This window comes from Podarcis gaigeae (assembly GCF_964106915.1).
Source record: "Podarcis gaigeae genome assembly, chromosome: 7".
Taxonomy (NCBI): domain Eukaryota; kingdom Metazoa; phylum Chordata; class Lepidosauria; order Squamata; family Lacertidae; genus Podarcis; species Podarcis gaigeae.
In genome coordinates, this window is record NC_139683.1 from 30,656,245 (window position 1) to 30,676,698 (window position 20,454).

The following is a 20,454-nucleotide window of genomic DNA, read 5'->3' on the forward strand; positions in this document are numbered from 1 at the left end:
GCACATTGCCTTTCAAAGCCAACCCCTAACAGCATGTTCTCTGGAGCACCTCTGCTAATGCTGAGCCACAAACGTCTCCTTTATCCTTATTTTTACCATTCTCCATCAATGAATGAGAAAAGAAACTGCATTAGAAAATTATCAAAGGGTAAAAGTTATGTGCTGCTGACATATTAACTCTTGTTGTCCTAAGATGTATTAATAGTAATCTGTCTCCCAGTTGTTGGAGGTCAGGGCATGCAGCAAATGGGGTTCTTGAATGCATATGTGGTGGCCCTGTCCCTATGGTGCTGAATTTGGCTTTTTTTTTTATCTTACTGGGAATTGCTGCCCATCAGGATCCTAAATCACCTTTGCTAGCTCTTCTCGCTGCCTTCCAGGGTTCCAAGATTTGATGACTCAGCTTTTAGTAGCCACACACGACAATAGCTGGAGTGAGTCATGTGACTATCCTCCAGAAAGCTGGTACAACCACATTTGGAATATAGCTCTATCAGGAAAAAAAAAATTACTGACAGCATCAGGCTGGCACAAAGCCTGTCTGAACCGGATCAGTGGAAGGCCTGTGGCTATGGAGACACCAAGACACTCTTTGCATCACAGTTGGTCTCATCTTTGTCCTGTAGCACTGTGCCAAGATCTTTCTGTATTGCCCCTCCTTTTCTGAATGCTGATATGTGTACATAGTGAGCAACCTGACATAGTGTTGCGTTGTTTTTTATTGTTACTCACATGCTTATTTGAATGTGACTGCTGTGTACTATTTATTGAAAACAGTAAGTTTTTTAAAAAAATCAAAGGGCAGGGGAACAAAATCTGACACTCTCAAGGCGGAATGGGGGATGTTCAATGCGCTTACCGAACTTCTGAGGTGGCCCAGGGAAATCTGTGTCCTTTCTTCTATTGTAACAAATAATCTCAACAGTTGTCTGCACTCAGGAGCCTTCCCAGGTGCCTGTGCTTCAGTCAAAACCCAGATAAAGACATCATGAAGTAACTTCTCCCAGTGGATTTTTTCTAGATTAAGCAGCACAAGCAGCCAGGAAGGCTACAGAGGGTTGGATAAATCTCTAGTGGAAAGAAAACCACATGCACACCACCCTTGCATATTTTGGGCATTGTTTTTGTTTGTTTGTTTGTTTGTTTCTGAATGCAAATAGCCTGAGGGCTCTCTGGTTACAGTAGCGGAATATAAACATCTTAAATAAATATAACTTGCTACCATGAAATGGTGTGTATTATACTTACTTTACAACATTCCTGAGAAGTGACACATTTATTTCTATTGTATAAGTAAATCCCAATGGCAATATTTGGAGCTACTTATGAGTACAGGTCCATCAGATTATATGGTAGATCTACCTTATTCCAGCTACGGGGCTTAGTGTATTTCTCTGAAGGCAAAGCTGAAGCTCCTCTGAACAAGGACTATTCATAACACTAAATGGCCTGTCTAGAAAGTCTGTGTGTTTTGTGTGTGTGCAACTGTTGTTCTGTTTTCCTGGAACAGTATTTGCAAGTGAGACAGTTGGATCAATTAGCGTCTATGAAAAAGAAAAGGAAAATATATTGAAACATTTTCTATTTCTCCATCTGTTTTTGTTTCCACTTGCCTATTCATTAAACTTCACAGCTGAAAACAGGGAATGGGTTGGGTAGAAATAGTATCAAGTTTGCAAGAACCTGGGGTCCAAGCAATGGTTCAGTTCCATGATGACCACATTCTACCTCCACTGTCAGACATAGTATGCCTCAGAAAAACAGGAGCTGGGAATTGTAGGTGCGCAGAATGCTTCAGCTTGCAGGCTTCTAATGGGCATCTGGTTGGCCAATATGAGAACAGGATTCTGGAATAGATGGGCTATTGGCCTGATCCAGCAGGGTTTTATGATGTTCTCCAGTGAGAGTTCACCCATACAATATGCTAAAATTCTGTAAGACTGCTTTGTATGTCTCCACTCAAATTTCCTATATTCTCCGGTACATGGAGAGTTGCAATTTTGCCACTCATGCTATATTCAGAGCAAATAGTTACCATATCAGCTGGTTCAACTTTCTGCATCTCTAGAGAAGTCATCCACTATGTTTGCAGGTGTAGACTGAGAAAATGTGCATCTATTGAGCAAATCCCTTTATATCAGGCTCTACTTGCTCACTTTTGCCCACCTTTTCTTTTGCTTTACAAACAATTGTGGAAATGCTTCTGGAGCAAATCAAATGAGGTTGGCAGAGCAATCAACTCAAAGCAACTGGTAAACCAGAGATGGCACACCTGTGGCTCTCTAGCGGTTGTTGAACTACAACTGGTATTATCCCTATTGGCCGTGCTGATGGAAGTTGCAGCCCAACAACATGCTGTAGAACTTCCTGCTGCTCAAAATGTTGCCCGTAGGAGCCTCTCCCTCTCTCTCTCTCTCTCTCTCTCTGTGTGTGTGTGTCTTCTGATTGAAGAGTTTTGAAGACTGCAGAGAGAACTAACTAGAAAGAGAGAGACTTAACAGATGACAGAGAGGAAGGAACTCAGAATGGTGTGTGATGCCTGAGACCTATACTTGCATCCCCGGTCTGTATAGCCAGACTAGTCTGAGAGACTTTAATCTCTCACCCATGTCTAACTCATGTTATTGGGACTCCATACTCCTTTAATCTGTTGCTCAAAGATACTCAAAATTGTATACCAACCTGAGTTGTTTCCCTTCCTGTCAAACCAATCCTACCTCTTGGATTTTCTTAAGTTGCCCACTGCTCCTTCTCCCCTGCAGCCTTTTGAGAAACATGAGGTCTACTGGGGAGGAACCTCTCAGCCTGAATGTGTTGTTTCTTCCTTCCGTATCTCCCATGCCACTATTGTCCACAGCTCCCACACCTTAGAATCTCCGATTTGCTTATAAATTTAATATACACACATACTCTATAGACTCAAGTTCTCTTTAATAGTTGGCATAAATTAATCTGTCTTGAGTAATCCCAACAATGCACATTTCCTTAAAAAATATAATAAGTGCCCAGTCAAGCATTCCTGGCAAAAAATCTCAGCAACCAGCAGGCACTGAATTGTTTTTCAAAAAAATTGACCAGTGGACTAAGATCTCTCTTCCGCCTACCTTACCCATGCATGTCAAATATGCATCATGGAAGCTTTCCTAGAAACCAAACTCATGTATCAGACTTGTCACTTTTATTGATTTCTGTCTAATATAATTAGTGTTCTTATTTAAAAATGTATGCATATGTGACGGTAAAGATGAAATGAAACATAAGAGAAGCAGGTCACCAGAATGGAAACCACATTTCTAATTAGTTTGTGCATGTTTAAAGTCAAACCTCAACCATAAGTGGACGGTTTTTCAATTAAAATAGGAGTCTGATAGCTAGTTAAGCATCAAGGAAAGGACCTTCTAAATAAACTAGAGGTGTAGCAGGAGCAAACTGTGCTAACGAGCCATAAACATACTGCTGGGTTTGTTATTTATTCAACACTAATTACTGAACTCAATACTGATTAGAGAGTTTACACATCTCACACACAAAAAAACCTCTAAGTGACAACTAACCACAATATGTATATATTGTAGAAACAGCCGTGGCCACAACAGTAAAGGTTGTTTCATTAACCAACGTTCAAATTTACTAGAAAGCAAAATTACACTAGTCCTTTAGTAAAGTTTATAAACGTTTTTAAAAAGTGCATAATATCAGAAACAAGAAGAAAACAGGACATCACTTAAAAATAAAAATAAAGAAAACAAATTGGGATGGGAAGGGGGACTTGTGATTGCTGTTCCACTTGATTGCCACAGGAATATTCATGTTTAACTCCAATCTCAGCTGCTGAGAGACACGGTGACCCCAGTTCTAAACACTACAATAAATTTATGCTTCATTTTAGGACACAAGTATTCAGCAACTTTCTGGGGCTTCTGTTTCATCAGCTCCCAACATATTATTTCTCCTTTTAAAAAAAAGTTGTATTGATGCGTTTGCTCTTAAAACCTCAGCACTAACATCATGTATGTTTTTTGTTTTTTGGCTTTTTAGTGGAAAAGGCCAGTTCCCTAAGGGATGAGATTAAATAAAAGATTCTGTCTGAATCTTGGATTTCCAACCATCTACAAGCAAAGTGACCGAACTGTACTGAGAAAACAACAAGACACACCAGACTATACGTTCATTACACTGTATGTTCTTATAAATGAAAGAATGCAGTTTCATCAGATTAGCAGCTGATTTGATAATCTTATCATGTGCACACCCACCACACTATGCGAAAATAAAACCCTAGCCCTTTTAAAACAAGTGGTAGAAAAAAAATCACAGTCACAGAAGTTGCCTTCATAAGCATTTTGAGAAGGGGCAGTGTGGCGCATCTAAACTGTACAATATAAAACATTGTAAGTAATAGAGCTGAAAACACAGAAGCAGAGTTCTTAAAAAAACAAACCAACGGTGCTTCCTTGACAGGTGATTTTAATAGGTGAACACCCTCTGAAGGTCAGACAACCTCTGAAGATCACTGGAGCCATTGTCATACAATGCAATTCAAGCCTCTGGTGAGTTGAGGGCCGTTTGCTACACAATGTAGTTTGCTCTACTTCCTACGAGCATTTCATCAAGTGGTCATTTGTGGTGAGATCCATGTTGAGAGAGTCTCGAGGTGAGCAACCAAGTCTCAACCATTGCTAACAGAGGTAGAGAAAGTTCTGTCTGCTGCTACAGCCTCCTTTGCCCCTTTCAGCATTGGACCGGGCAGCTCCCAGTAACAAGGCGCATCCATTTTCATTTTTTGTTCAATCAGCTTGCTCACAAAATACCTTTTTCCCAATAGGCTTTTGCGATTTGAAAACATCCCACAGTTGTGGCTGTCGGTCAAAGTAGGATGTCAACTTTCTTGCTTTGCTGTTTCCCCCTGGGCTTCCCCAGTTTGCTCAGTGGGATTTCTCTGTGCATCTCCTTCCCCTTCTGCAAGGAAAAAAAAAAAAGTTAAGCAGTGGTGAAATAGCATCCAGACCACATAATCAAAGTTGGACGGGATCCTCCAAGGGTCATCTAGTCCAACCCCTTGCAATGCAGGAATCTCAGCTAAAGCATCCATGACAGATGGCCACCCAACCTCTGCTTAAAAACCTCCGAGGAAGGGGAATCCACAACCTCCTGAGGGAGTCCGTTCCACTGTTGAACTGCTCTTGCTGTCAAAGTTCTTCCTGGTGTTTAGCTGGAATCTCCTTTCTTGTAACTTGAAGTCGTTGGTACGGGTCCTACCCTCCAGCCAGGGGTCAGCAAACTTTTTTAGCAGGGGGCCGGTCCACTGTCCCTCAGACCTTGTGGGGGGGCAGACTATATTTTTTTTAGGGGGGAAGGGAATGAACAAATTCCTATGCCCCACAAATAACCCAGAGATGAATTTTAAATAAAAGGACACATTCTACTCATGTAGAACCGTCCGCAGGCTGGATTTAGAAGGCGACTGGGCCAGATCCGGCCCCCGGGCCTTTGTTTGCCTACCCATGCTCCAGACTAATCTAGTTTAAGCCTGCAAATTCCATGGCACTGAAAGACATGGATGGGTGTTTGGTTTGGCTTCTTTAATAGTCAATTAGTTTTAGAAATGTGCCTGGTAACTAGCTAATTTAGAGTACATAAAGAAGAATGGAAGTTCTGGGGGTATATAGAAATGTGTGATGTACTTTACACTTGGATGTACATTGCTTGAGACGTAAGCATTATGTCATGTTATAACTGTGAAGGTCCATACACTCATGCAACTGTGTATGCCATCCAGCTTATTGTATTTAGCTGCTAGAATTATTATTATTTAAAAGAAGAAGAAGAAGAAAAGGAGGAGGAGGAGTTTGGATTTGATATCCCACTTTATCACTGCCCTAAGGAGTCTCAAAGTGGCTAACATTCTCCTTTCCCTTCCTCCCCCACAACAAACACTCTGTGAGGTGAGTGGGGCTGAGAGACTTCAGAGAAGTGTGACTAGCCCAAGGTCACCCAGCAGCTGCATGTGGAGGAGCAGAGACACGAACCCGGTTCACCAGATTACGAGACCACCACTCTTAACCATTATACCACCCTGGCATCAAAGGAGTGATGGGAAAACCCTTGGCTTTTTTCCCAGTACCATTCAGAAAAATAAAGAACATGGCATTTATGTTATGGCAAATGGAATCCCATAGGAGGGACGAATTCTCTTTTGCGCTCACATTCCAACCACTCTGCAAATATTCACTAGTGGATCTCTTCGCAAGCTGTTCCCAGGAACTGGGAGGTGATTTCAGCCACCTCCCATACAACCTTTATTACACCAAGAAATTCCATGCTTAAGTAGAGCTGTCATAACTTGTGTCAGTTCAATAGAAACAATTTTTTTCAGACAGAGTTACACAGCCAATATTCGTACCCCCACACATGGGAAATAGATAGAAATAAAATGTCCTTCTATTCCCTGCTGCAGCTCTGTCCCTTGAGAGCGGGGAGGGTTGTCTCACACCTCTGCATTCCTATTTATGGTACCTAAGAGTATAGAAACCTTGCAGAAGCATGCGAGAATGGCACGAAAGGGAAGACGTTTGCCCTTTGCTCCCTGTACATGCCTTCCTACCTAGAGAGTCCCCATGGAGCAAGTGGCCAAATAAACCCAGGACCCAACAAGTATTGTCCCCACTGTAATTACAAGGCTACTCTGCTGCAGTGATGTGGATGGAAAATGTAAAAAGGAAAATCTGTTTCATAAGTTCATTAGCAGCAATCAGTGGATGCCAACTGCAAATACAGTATTAGGCAAGCTTGGCAGTTTCACAGTTTTTAGCTGTGTTTGCTAAATACAAGCAAAATAAACATGCCAAATTGGATCGCTCTCTAGGGTATCAGGAAATCAAAAACTAAAAGGAAATTCTGATGCAAATTTCCAATGCAAAAATTTCCAGAAACCCAAATCATTGCTCTGCGGGTAGGATTTCCTGGGGTATGTTAGCTTCATGGTAGATGGTTCTGAGTTGCTAAGGTGTTGTTGGAGACCGTCTCCCATCAGCTCAAGCCAACATGGCCATTGGTCAGCAATGAGAACACTCAATGACATTCTGCACAGCAACAGTTTCCCCAATCCTGTGTCGAGCAGATTGACTTAAGTGGTTCTTATTAACACCATGAAACTTTCTCCGTATCACAGAGCTGATGTCCATTGTGGAGATATTGGGGTGGGGGAAGAGAACTTCCTTCGTAGAATCTGGAAAGACTGAGTGGTATCCGACTAACTCCTTCCATCAGTGCAAGGGAATCTGCTTGTGCAATGCAACTCCACCCCTCCTCCTGTGTGTCCCTGAAATCTGTTCTGGGGGTTCTCCCAACCCTCCAGAGCAGATCTGGAGAGAGCAAGAGAGGAGAGAGGAGAGGAAGGAAATCACAGACAGAAATCCTTGCACTGATGGGATGCGTTAGGCCACAACTGCACCATACATTTAAAGTACTAGTATACAACTTTAATAGACATGGCTTCCTCAAAGAATGCTGGGAAATGTAGTTTGCAATGAGTGCTGAGAGTTGTTTGGGAACTGTAGGATCTGTGAAAGGAATAGGGGTCTCCCCAGAACTCTTAGCAAGCTGTACATGGGTATACTGTTTGAAGTGGTATAATAGTGTTTTAAATGGATGGTGTGGGTTTAGTCTTAGCTGGTAACCCAGGGTTATCAATTGGACTCCTCAAAGCACATTTTTATACATTTCTCTAATATAGGCCCACCAGCTTGGCCAAAACTAACCAGCCACCTAAAAGGCTAAATGACAACCCATCTGTTTTTGAAGGGGGAAGTTAGCATATTGTAGGTGGGTTGTGGTAGCCTGCACTAACTCAAAAAAGCAGAGGAGATATTGTCCTTTTTATACAGCAACATATTTCATGAACCTAGTCTTTTATTCTGCTATGGCCTTGCACTAGATAGAAGTACATAAAATGCCCTCATATACAAACCAGCTAGACTAATTTTTAACACTGAATTTTAAATTAGCTAGACTAATTTTTAACACTGAATTTTAAATTTTTGTAGCCTGCTTTGGAACCTTATGGTGAAGAGAGCAGGTAAGACTTTTTTTAAAAAAAGTAAATAAATTAATAACAATAAATGTGAAAAGCCATTAAAGTCCAGCATGTTGTTTCCATAAATGATGTCCCTTGCAGATTTATTAATGATTTTTCTCTTAACCTTTCAGATTAGTACTTACCAGTTTTGTTTATATCAAGTTCTGATAACTTCAAGGATAGTTCACTAGAATTTCCACTTGCAGAGGACACAAGGATATCGTGAAGGGCATTTCTTCTCCCGGTTCTCCCAGAAGCAATGAAATCTGCATATGTAGATTCCACATCAGTCATTGCTAATCAGTATCCACATAGCAGTACCTAAGAAAACAAAAAGCTACATTAGGGATAATAGGAGGGCATGAAGCAAGGAGACAAATATGGAATCTTTAGATGATTTGTACAACTGGTAAGACAATTTCACACCTTGTATCATGGAAGGCTTTGGGGAAGGGATAGCTAACCTGTGTCCCTTCAGGTTTTGTTGAACACCAGATCCTGTCAGTGCCAGCTAGAATGGCCAAAGCTCAAGGGTAGTGGGAGCTGAAGGGCACCAGGTTAAAATAAGCTGATCTAAAAATGATGTTAATCTATTAATTAACATCATCAAAAATGGTTTAAAAACTTTAGCTGGTGAAAAATGCCACGGCTGTCCATCATTTGCTAATGGGTCAGCCAAAGCACATTAGACTGGTGCTGCATCAGCTGCTTCTGCAGTTGCACAACATCTGGAAGGCACAATATTGTCTACCCAGAGTGTCTGGTTTATCTGACTAGCCTGAGTTTCTCAGCTAGAAAGAAGGGAAAATTGGTTGGAGTCTGTTGGAGGGCTCCAGGTTGAGGAAGACTGCTTTATATCAATTCCAAATTCATGGTTCAATGAGGAGATCTGAAATAATGATTCATGTCCATCGCTATCCTAGCCCCCTCACCCTCCATGTCTTTCCTGCTTTCAAACGGAATCATACACCTAAAATAAGCCTGCTAACAACAGGCATTTGCCTATTTTTAGCCTCTATACTTGTGTCTCTCTTCCCCCCGCCCCCCGCCGGCCCCCAGTCTTCCTTTCGATCAGACAAGAGACAAATAGTTACATGAGCCTTCCTGGAGCCAAGTGAACAGTTATTTGAGAAGCTGGCGGAAGGGGATTAGGTACAACATTTTATACGGGCTAAATATAGCCATATCGAATGTCTCTGAGCAGCTTATCCACACAGGGCTTCACACCGACAGAACTTCCGAGAATGGCATGCAGCAGGGCCATCAGCCCAAACAATGACACACTAACGTTAATGCTGTAAACAAGATCTAACATAAGGCTCAAAAATTCATTAAAACAAAGCTACACTAACACACCAGCAGAGAAAACGTTTCTCAATAAACTTGTTATTTCTAGTTTCCCTCACATCTCGGCAACACATATAGTTAACAGACCTCATTCTAGGGCCGAGGTAAAATGATACCCTGATTATTTGGCGCTATCATACTAATGTGTGCTTAAATTCATCACCTTTGGGCTATTGATAGAAAGAGGTAGCAAGGTGGTAGCGGGCCTTTCTTTTTACTTCTTTGCTGCTGCATATAGAAGTGGCAATGGCCATAACCAAGCTGGCAAAGTTGTTCTTCTTTGGTGTCTCCAGCCACCATTTTGTTCCCCCTTCCCAGACTGCCTTGGGCCTAGTGTCATTTGGGATGAGGATAAATAATCATGATGAAAGGCATGGTGGCCCTTGGGAAAACTACAAACCCCTCTTATGGGAAAGGAGTGGTATGCTGTCCTCTGCAAAGTTTTAAAAGCTAGGTGACAGGGAGGAGGTAGACCCTTGCTGATCTCCCCGATAAACCCTTTCCCTCCATCACCGGAATGCATCTTTCAGCAGGGGTGGGGAACCTGCAGCCTTCCATATATTGTTAGATAGCAACTCCCAGTACCCCCAGCCAGCTTTCCCAGCAAGAGACAATGGAGTTGGAGTCCAGCAACTACTGGAAGACCACTGTTCCCCATCCCTGCCTACAGCATCCTAGGAAGATAAGGGAGCACAGAAAAAGCGGGGAAAGCACATCTGATCCAATAAAGAAGTAATGTCTCAATTGAACCACTGAACCCCACTGAACTCACCCAATGGGGCATCCTACATGGATAGCCATTATTAAAGAGAAAGAAAAAGGGCAGATGAACTGGTGTGGCTGCAATTCACTTACAGCAATAGGAAGCCTCCCTAAAACACCAGTTTAAAATATGGTGCAGGGCAAAAAATACAAAAGGCTTGTGGAGGGGGGAAAGCCAGGCCTGTGAAGAGTGTAGCCTGAGGAGAGTGTCCTGAGGGTCAAGTAGGTCTACATTTGGGGCCCAGGGCCTGTGTTTCCACACCACTGACTTAGACAGCTATCAGTTTCATAGGTTAAGCAGGCAAGGCCAAAACAGCACTGGGAAAAACTATGTTGTTTGGAGCCAGTGCACAAAAGCTTCCTAGAAGGGACAGGGGAAACTGCCCTCTGTCCCACTGGAATTATTCATTGAGGCTTTGACTGGCAACAGAGGAGAGGAGTTTGAGTGGCACCCATAAGCTGTTCAAAGCTTCTACCCAATACAGTGATACCTCGGGTTAAGAACTTAATTCGTTCTGGAGGTCCGTTCTTAACCTGAAACTGTTTTTAACCTGAGGTACCACTTTACCTATTGGGACGCGGGTGGCGCTGTGCGTAAAACCTCAGTGCCTAGGGCTTGCCGATCGCATGGTCAGCGGTTCGAATGCCCGCGGCGGGGTGAGCTCCCATCCTTCGGTCCGAGCTCCTGCCCACCTAGCAGTTCGAAAGCATGCCTAAGTGCAAGTAGATAAATAGGTACCGCTTTATAGCGGGAAGGTAAACAGCGTTTCCGTGTGCTGCGCTGGTGCTGGCTCGCCAGAGCAGCTTCGTCACGCTGGCCACATGACCTGGAAGTGTCTCCAGACAGCGCTGGCCCCCGGCCTCTTGAGTGAGATGAGCGCACAACGCTAGAGTCAGACACGACTGGCCTGTACGGGCAGGGGTACCTTTACCTTTACCTTTACCACTTTACCTAAGGGGGCCTCCTGCTGCCACCGCCACGCAATTTCTGTTCTCATCTTGAAGCAAAGTTCTTAACCCAAGTTACTATTTCTGGGTTAGCGGAGTCTGTAACCTGAAGCGTATGTAACCTGAGGCATATGTAACCCAAGGTACCACTGTACTGTATCTGCAGTATATGTGTGGCAGGCCCTTTCCTGCAGTGGCTCCCTGTTTCTATTTCTCTTTCCTCTTGGTTTTAATGTATCTATATGGCGTTTGTTGTCTATTTGTTTGGCTGTAAGCCACTTTGGGTTGCCCTGGGCAAGATAAAGTGACTAACAAACATTATATTAATAATAATATTAATATTAATAATAAAAATACTGCAGATAATTTGACTCTGAAAGGACATAACAGGTGCAAGGTGGCAAAGAGAGGGACAAGGGGGAGGAAAGATTTTTCAAAGGTTCCATAGCAGACTGCCATCTCACTAGAAGGTAGACACAATATTAAGTGAGAACGTAATGCTCTGTTTATCCTACTTAAAAAATAAATAAACTAGCAGTGAAAGAGAAAAGCTTTTGCAAATAAACAAAATGCAAGTCAAACAAAGTTGGGCTGACACCGTGGGAACAATTGCTCTGGATTTGATGATCAGGCAATTTCCTGTATCAAAATTTCATACTTTGATCCTTCCTTCCATGTAAACATATTTACCATTTGATATTTGTCTGATCCCTTTATCCAGGGATGATTTCCGAGACTCATGTGCAAAGCCTCTGAGTAATTGGGCAAAAGACCAGCTGCAGCAAGCCACTCCTCAAAAACAAATGATAACTGGGCTCTTGGTGCTAATTTCACATCACTCCAATGTTGTTCACTAATTATTCCCTGCCAGGCTGCTGACTTACAGCAATCTGTTAATGCAAAAAGCTTATTACAAAGCCTGTTCTCATGCACCACAGAAAACTGCATCTTGCTCTGCTGATTGCAGTTAAGTTTGCTGGACAACTGGTAATGATGGCATTATGTCATATTTAGTCAATTAAGCTAAAGAGTCACTTGTATATGGCGGATGGCAGAATTAGTAAGACTATTTTCTGAACTTTGCCCTTTTTATTATACTAATGATTATACTGTTTTGTTAATGCAGGCATCTCCAACCTGTGGCCCTCCAGATGTTTTGGCCTACAATACCCATGATCACTAGCTTACAGGACCAGTGGTCAGGGATGATGGGAATTGTAGTCCAAAACATCTGGATGGCTGAAGGTTGGGGGATGCTCGCGTTAATAGATGCACTGGTGTCTGTGTTTTAGGATGATGATTTAGCTGTACCTGCCATAAATCTGCATCATCATAAGGTCCCAGGGTGGGTGGGTTTTAAAGGTAAAGGTAAAGGTACCCCTGCCCGTACAGGCCAGTCGTGTCCGACTCTGGGGTTGCGCGCCCATCTCGCTTAAGAGGCCGGGGGCCACCGCTGTCCGAAGACACTTCCGGGTCACGTGGCCAGAGTGACAAGCTGCATCTGGCGAGCCAGCGCAGCACACGGAACGCCGTTTACCTTCCCGCTAGTAAGCGGTCTCTATCTACTTGCACCCGGGTTGCTTTCAAACTGCTAGGTTGGCAGGCGCTGGGACCGAGCAACGGGAGCACACCCCGCCACAGGGATTCGAACTGCCGACCTGACAATCGGCAAGTCCTAGGCGCTGAGGTTTTACCCACAGCGCCACCCGCGTCCCTCTGCGTGGGTATTACAACAATGTAAAAATACATAAATAAAACCAGTTAAAACACTTTATCATTAGAAGAATAGGATGGATCCTAAAAATAGATATCTTGGATGTTAAGCAGGAAATGAACAGGAAGAAGAAACACTCTCTTCTGCTTGATAGATTGTGGGGATACTTAAGGAGATATTTGCATGGACATCATGGAGGTACTAGTGAGCACACTGTCCCCTCTTAGGAAATTCCATAGTTAAAGTGACCACTTCATTTTAGTTTCTACCTAAGGAGAGAACCCGTGTAATACAGCGGCTAATAGCAGGATCTGGGAAACTCTTAGTTAAAATCTCAGCTCAGTCTTTAACTTGACAGATCTAGAAACCAAGGTGCATGCTTTGTTTGGGGTGCCCTATGCCATGTTGTTTCTGCTTCTTTCGTATCATAGTCTACATTTCCAAGAAGCGCCAAAGAAAGAGCAGAGGACACTCTGTATAGATAAATATGGCCCAGTACCTGGAAAGAAAAACAGGAAACAAGTCCTCTCACTAGAATTTTTCATTTTCTCTAAGGAAACAGAAAGCCTTTAAGATCTATGAAGATCCCATAAAAACACATTTAATTTTTCATGTAACTGCATTAGCTGGAAGTCCTAGATTTTAAAACATTTTTCCCCATAGAAAAACAAACCATTTACAATAAGTGAATTGCCTAGGGTTTCCTAAAAGCCTCACACATAATTATCGTGTGAGGAGACTAATGTAATTTAAATATAATAAAAAGATACAAGTCTTTTATAAATTCATGAGATTTCTTCAACTGCAACCCTATGTCCATATTCCTGGAAGAAAGACCCACAGAGCTCAGTGGGACTTATCTCTGAGTAGACATATAGATAATTGTGCTGTTGCTTCTACCTTTATGCTTACCTAACTTAGGCTGTCTCAAACCCCAAACAACATGCTTAAGAGTTTGGACAACTAGAAAGAAAGCTTGCCTGCCATTGGCAGAAGTGATCTCTAAGAAAATAGCCAGAACATGCAGACATTTTATTATGAACACTTTGCACTTGGAAGATTCTGGTTGTGTTGGAAATACTGTACGCTAAAGCATGTTTAAACATTAGAAGTGCCACAACTCCTTTAATTTGTACAATACCATGTCTTTCATGACCCAAGCTGGGGAGGGAACACAGAGCACATGGTTCATATGTATAAGATCCCAGCTTCAGTTCCTGTCATTAAAAGGATCACATAGTAAATTTGTGAAATACAGTACTTCTGCCCGAGATTCAGGTGAGTCTCTACCAGCTATAAGACTAATTTCTCCATTTCATGCCCCACCCCAAACAGAGCTTCAGCCAAACATGGGTCACTGAAACTTTAAAGACCTTCAAATTGCAGATTTGGGTGAGAGCCATGACATGCCAGCTAATTTGTACTGAACATTTAAATTGCAGAATGTATTTACTTATTAAAAAGAAAGAACAAACATGTTCATTTGCTGGAGTTGGCTTGAAATTCGAGGAAAAGAAACCACACACCCCAAGGACTTGAAAGTCAGCGAGTTGGTTCAGTAATCAACACTATGATCCAGCAGGTACATCATTTGACTTCTTACTCAATCTCTTTTAAAAATAGCAGTTGCTATCATCTGACTTGGATCACCACTTCTCCTTTTATTGAAATAGAACCTGTTGGGACCTGCTGTACAGATAAGAAAGGATGCTGTATCAATTCTTGCTTTAGTGCAACACACTAAACATTTGTCCATTCTTACTGGTCCCAGCTGAGATATCATGACATCTGCAAAAGGAAACAGATGCATTTTCAGATATCGGTGCTTCTTTATGGCAAGTATTCTTACATCAGGAGCTTTCAAAGCAGCAATAAAGAGCTGAAATTGAACAGTGTAAGCTTGAAACAGAACCATTAAGGAAACAGCTTTCCAAGTATTTCCAGAGAGCATCCCTGTAGAAATATGAAGTAGACCCTAGTGAGAATGTGGAAAGACAATTTAGTTATTTAATATGACCCAGGTCATACTAACACACACTTTCTAAACAAGCTGATTTTCAGAACTACGCTTCTGATACAAGTAATTTCAATTACTACATGCATATGAAGGTTTGGTTGCCTTGATGTCCCCTGTCAGCTGCCCCAGATAGAGCTCAATGAATGTACCTGTCAAACAATATACATGTTTCAGTGACAAAGCAAGCATGAGTTATCACTTTAAGTGGTGACATGAAAAAAGTCAGATTTGGGTAAGCCACATACTATATACTATCGTTATGCACACAAAGACACTGCATCAAAACTTTGTAGTGTATTTAAACACATGTTGTCTTGTTCTGCATATGTATGTTAAAATGACATGCAATACTGTATTCTGGACCAGATTTAGAGGTTTGTTTTGTGGATTTATTTCTCTGTCCCAAATCAGCAATCCAGAGTCGGAAATAGAGGGGGAATCAGTGAGACACACTGCCTAGATGGCAAGGCCATAAGTGAAAAATGGGCATGGAACAGGACCTGGGATCTTTCAGTTAATTTGCATGGATATACACACCTCTTTTACCTTAAGGCATGGGTAAGCAAACTAAGGCTCGGGGGCCAGATCCTGCCCAATCGCCTTCTAAATCCAGCTTGCGGATGGTCTGGGAATCAGCGTGTTTTTACAAGAGCAGAATGTGTGCTTTTATTTAAAATTCATCTCTGGGTTATTTGTGGGGCATAGGAATTCATTCTTTTTTTTTTTCTTTTCAAAATATAATCCGCTACCCCAAAAGGTCTGAGGGACAGTGGACCAGCCCCCTGCTGAAAAGGTTTGCTGACCCCTGCCTTAAGGGATATAAACAATTAAAAAACAGGACTGGGAAAGACCTTGATCGGCCCCAAGGCTCTGGAGCACTCTTGTCAAGAGTAGACAATATGACACTAGTTGGATCAACAGAATATAAGGCAGCTTCGAATAAAATCAAGTATGAAGATACAGGAGGCTGTAGAGCTCTTCCCTACATTATTTGCATTTTATGTAGAGGTTTTCAAACACAGAGGTATTAATTTCAATCCAGCACATGACTATATCTATCCTTAAGTGATTAAATCAGACAACGTTGCATGGAAATACAGTGGTACCTTGGGTTACATATGCTTCAGGTTACATATGCTTCAGGTTACAGACTCCGCTAACCCAGAAATAGTACCTCGGGTTAAGAACTTTGCTTCAGGATGAGAACAGAAATTGTGCTCTGGCGGTGCGGCAGCAGCGGGAGGCCCCATTAGCTAAAGTGGTGCTTCAAGTTAAGAACAGTTTCAGGTTAAGAACCTCCAGAACGAATTAAGTACTTAACCCGAGGTACCACTGTGGTTAAAGCAAAGCAGACAGGCAATGGTTATGCATTTTACAGCCCAGTCCTCTGACTCAAGTCTTGCTATGCCCAGCGGGTTTGCTCCCTGGTAAATGTGCATAGGATTGGCTCCTCAATTAACGTATGTCAAGAGACCTAGTAAATGCAAGAAAAGACCTTGTTTCTCCTCCATCCCACCCTTTTGCTAGGACAGGGAACCTGTGACAGCTCAAGTGTTGTTAAACCAATGATCCCCAACTAGCATGGTGGGTGGTCAGGAATCATGGAAATGGTAGCCCAAACACAGCTCCCTACCCCTGCCTTTCTGTGTTATCAAACTGTCCCTGAACCCATAATTTCCAAGCTATTTCCTTCCCAGCTCTCTGTTGGAGGCTTTCAAAGGATTACAAAACTGAAGCCTTCTGCAGATGACCCATCAGCAGTGGCAAAAAAATTAAATGATTAGTGACAAAATAGTGTTTTAAGCAAGGAGTGTGAATATACCTTTAAGCAAGGTTGTGTGTGCGTGCACGATACTGTTTTATATGAGACAAAATAAATTCACATGGAGGAAGTGCTCAGGAAATTAACAGAGGATGTGCACAGTAATGATATTATCCTCTAATAAGTTTCAGAACCTACGGCATTTTTCTGGGGGTGGGAATCTCTGAAATCTCTTCTATATGAAATGCAAAATGATTCAGCTGGAATGCATGATCTATCAGCTGAATAATATCCCTAAGAGCTTTATGGTAACTGTCATAGTCCTAACAAAGGGCTTATGCACCTTATATAGAAGATTCCTCTTTAAGGAATGAAACAGCTGACAGTCAAGGAATGCCCACTGTAGCTTTCATTTAATTTGCTTGGTCCTAAAATGGCGTATGAACAACCAAGTTTTAGAATGAATTGAATTGTGTTTATTTCTCACTGGTTTAAAATTTTAAAAAGAAAATAAACAGAGTGGTCAATCATTTTTCATGTATTATTTTTTAATATCATCTTAGGCAGGAAATTATATAATTGAAAGAACTCCCAAGTCTGAGGATTTGCTCCATTTTGATTTGAATCTGCTCACAGAGCTGAACTGAAAACAGCACCACACATACACAAAGGGAAGATCTTAACAGGAAGAATAATTAGAAGATATTAATTAGAAAAGGGCCCTGGGCGAAGTGGGGGGAAACCCAAATAGCCAGAAACAAACCAAAACATACACAAAAGACTCAATGGCATGACATATAAACTAAGGGGGTGTACAGACTGATGATCAGAATTATAATAGAGTACCTTGGAAAGAAGAACAGAGGAAGAGAGCCTTAGAATTATAGAGTTGGAAGGTGCCACAAAGGTAATCTATTCCAAACCACTACAATGCAAGAATCTTTCATCCAACTTGGGGCTCAAACCCACGACCCTGAGATTAACAGTCTCATGCTATACCAACTGAGCTATCCCAGGTAGTGCTGTTGTGCATCTGTTGCGCACAAATGAAGCCATAAATGCAGCACCTTCTACTATTTTCATTTGCATTGCTGCAATCTTTGTTATTTAGGAATGGGAAAAGATAACAGGACTAAACCAGATGTGCAACCGAACTGTCATCCAAAACTTCATTCACTGGAAAATCAATGAAACCCATTATGATTGCACAGCTGTCAAAAAGATTCCTTTTTATTGAAGCTTCTGAGAGATCATTTGAGGGAGATACAGTTTCATGGGCATGGAGGGAAAGGGCATAGATGAAGCTCTGTTTGCTAAATAAACATATTCAAACATGGAACCTATCTGGGCCACCCATTTTGTTGTTGAAATTAGCACAACCATCCTACGTGGCTCGCTGCTTCTGGCCTTGCGATGGAATGTAGGTCATATTCGTTCTGCTAGACTGGATGCTGTCTGAGCTTATAAAAGAGCTGTCACACCAAATGGTCCATCTAGCCCAGTATCAGCAACATCTCCCCACGGCATCAACATGAAGGAATTCCCATCATTGCCAAATGAAATCAATGATCCTGGTCCATTAATGCACGATGAGGACATTAGTGACAGCTAAGCTGTGTACCTCCCAATTTCTCATTCTATCCCACCAACTAGAGGACAACTCCTTTCTCACCATCATCAGATAAGCCAGGACCCAATTCTTCAAGAAAGTCCTGAGGAGCAACACTCTAAATATTACTCCTCCCATGGGCAATGCCTGCAGGCAACAGATATCAGAAGCTTCTTAACCAGGAGTCATTGGTTGCCCGCTACTAAAAAACAAAAACAAAGCAAAACTGTAAACACATAGAGGATTTGACTCACTTGGAAGGCAAGCAGACAATTCATAATGAGGCACTAATAAACGTGGTGACATTTGTGAAACTAGCTTAACAGCTCAGCAATCCTCTGGATTCACAGGTCGTTAAGACTTTTAAAATCATGACCAGTGCTGTCCTTTTTAAGTGTGGGGCAGCACTTTTTCTATACTAGAAAACTTATGGCAGTAGATGAAAGAACACACACAAAATAAGTGGGGCTTTCTGAGAAAGTGGGAAGAACCACTTTTGATTCCATAGGAAGACATCTTATACCAAATAAAAAAATTCCTTCCAGTAGCACCTCAGAGACCAACTAAGTTTGTTATTGGTGTTGTCTACTGGGACGTGCAGTGCCTGTCCAGGGTCTACCATATTCCCTGATACCTGAACTTCTGAAATAAAAGATGTCAGGGATTGGGCCTAGGATCTCCTGAAGGCAAGCTACACCTACCCCTAATGGCATTTTACCCACTTGCTGCAAGTAGCCCCACTTGCAATTGGGAAACACAAAAAAGCAGGTGTATGAAGGAGGACCACCACCACCAAGATAGTTTTCAGCAGGACTCCAGCAAAGGGTTGCCTAAGCTGATTGGGAGAAGAGCCTAAGCCCAGAAGCAGAATATCTGCTTTGCATGCAGAAGATCGCAGGTTCTATCCCCAACATCTCCTGACAAGGCAGGAAAAACAAATTTGACTAAAGTCCTAGAGACTTTATTTTAATTGAAGTATTATGATTGGATATTTTATTGGATGTTTTTTATTGGAAAATCAATAAAAATGATAAATAATAATAATAATAATAATAATAATAATAATAATAATAAATTTTATTTATATCCCGCCCTCCCCAGCCGAAGCCGGGCTCAGGGCGGCTAACAACACTAAAACAGTACAACATTATAAAACATTATAAAAATGAATTAAAATCAAAATTAATGGCAACCGTAAACTAAAGTCTTGTAAAGATTGCCAAAGGAGGGAGTCAGGCTGCGCCCTGACCAAAGGCCAGGTGGAACAGCTCTGTCTTGCAGGCCCTGCGGAAAGATGTCAAGTCCTGCAGGGCCCTTGTCTCTTGTGACAGAGCGTTCCACCAGGTTGGAGCCGCAGCCGAAAAAGCCCTGGCTCTAGTTGAGGCCAGCCTAACCTCTCTGTGGCTTGGGACCTTCAAGGTGTTTTTATTTGAAGACCGTAAGTTCCTCTGTGGGGCATACCAGGAGAGGCGGTCCCGTAGGTACGAGGGCCCTAGGCCGTATAGGGCTTTGAAGGTTAAAACCAGCACCTTAAACCTGATCCTGTACTCCACCGGGAGCCAGTGCAGCTTATATAGCACCGGATGAATGTGATCTCTAAGCGAAGACCCCGTAAGGAGTCTCGCTGCGGCATTCTGCACCCGCTGGAGTTTCTGGGTCAGTCTCAAGGGCAGCCCCACGTAGAGCGAGTTACAATAATCCAGTCTGGAGGTGACCGTCGCGTGGATCACAGTGGCTAGGTCAGGGCGAGAGAGGTAAGGAGCCAACTGCTTAGCTTGGCGGAGATGAAAAAATGCCGCCTTTGTTATAGCTGCAATCTGCGCCTCCATGGAGAGGGAGGTATCGAAGATTACACCCAAACTCTTAACGGACGGTGCTGGCACTAATTGCACCCCCGCAAGAGATGGGAGTTGCCCCCTCAGTCCCATGTCGTCCTGTCCCAGCCAGAGGACCTCTGTCTTCGAAGGATTTAACTTCAACCGGCTCCCACGAAACCATCCAGCCACAGCCTCCAAGCATCTGATCAGTGTGTCTGGGGCCGAGTCTGGGTGGCCATCCATCAACAGATACGAGTTGGGTGTCATCAGCATACTGATGGCAGCCCAGCCCAAAACTCCGGACAAGCTGGGCGAGGGGGCGCATAAAGATGTTAAAAAGCATCGGGGAGAGTATTGCACCCTGGGGCACACCACACACCAAGGAGTGGCGGGATGACAAT

At 42.6% G+C, this 20,454-nt stretch overlaps 1 protein-coding gene across 4 annotated transcripts in view; it reads right to left on the bottom strand.

The window, feature by feature from the left end:
- Positions 1-2,914: 2,914 nt before the first annotated feature.
- Positions 2,915-20,454, bottom strand: part of PKIA (cAMP-dependent protein kinase inhibitor alpha) — a 47,231-nt gene continuing 29,691 nt past the window's right edge. For 3 of the 4 annotated variants that reach the window (XM_083748149.1, XM_083748150.1, XM_083748151.1), the window contains exons 3-4: positions 8,221-8,398; positions 2,915-4,959 (exon numbers count right to left, since the gene is read on the bottom strand). In XM_083748149.1, coding sequence (XP_083604275.1) covers positions 4,880-4,959; positions 8,221-8,371 — 231 coding nt within the window. In that variant the 5' untranslated portion in view covers positions 8,372-8,398 and the 3' untranslated portion in view covers positions 2,915-4,879. Of the gene's footprint in view, positions 4,960-8,220; positions 8,399-8,503; positions 9,037-20,454 lie in introns of those variants that run through there. The other variant, XM_083748152.1, reaches the window with a different exon arrangement.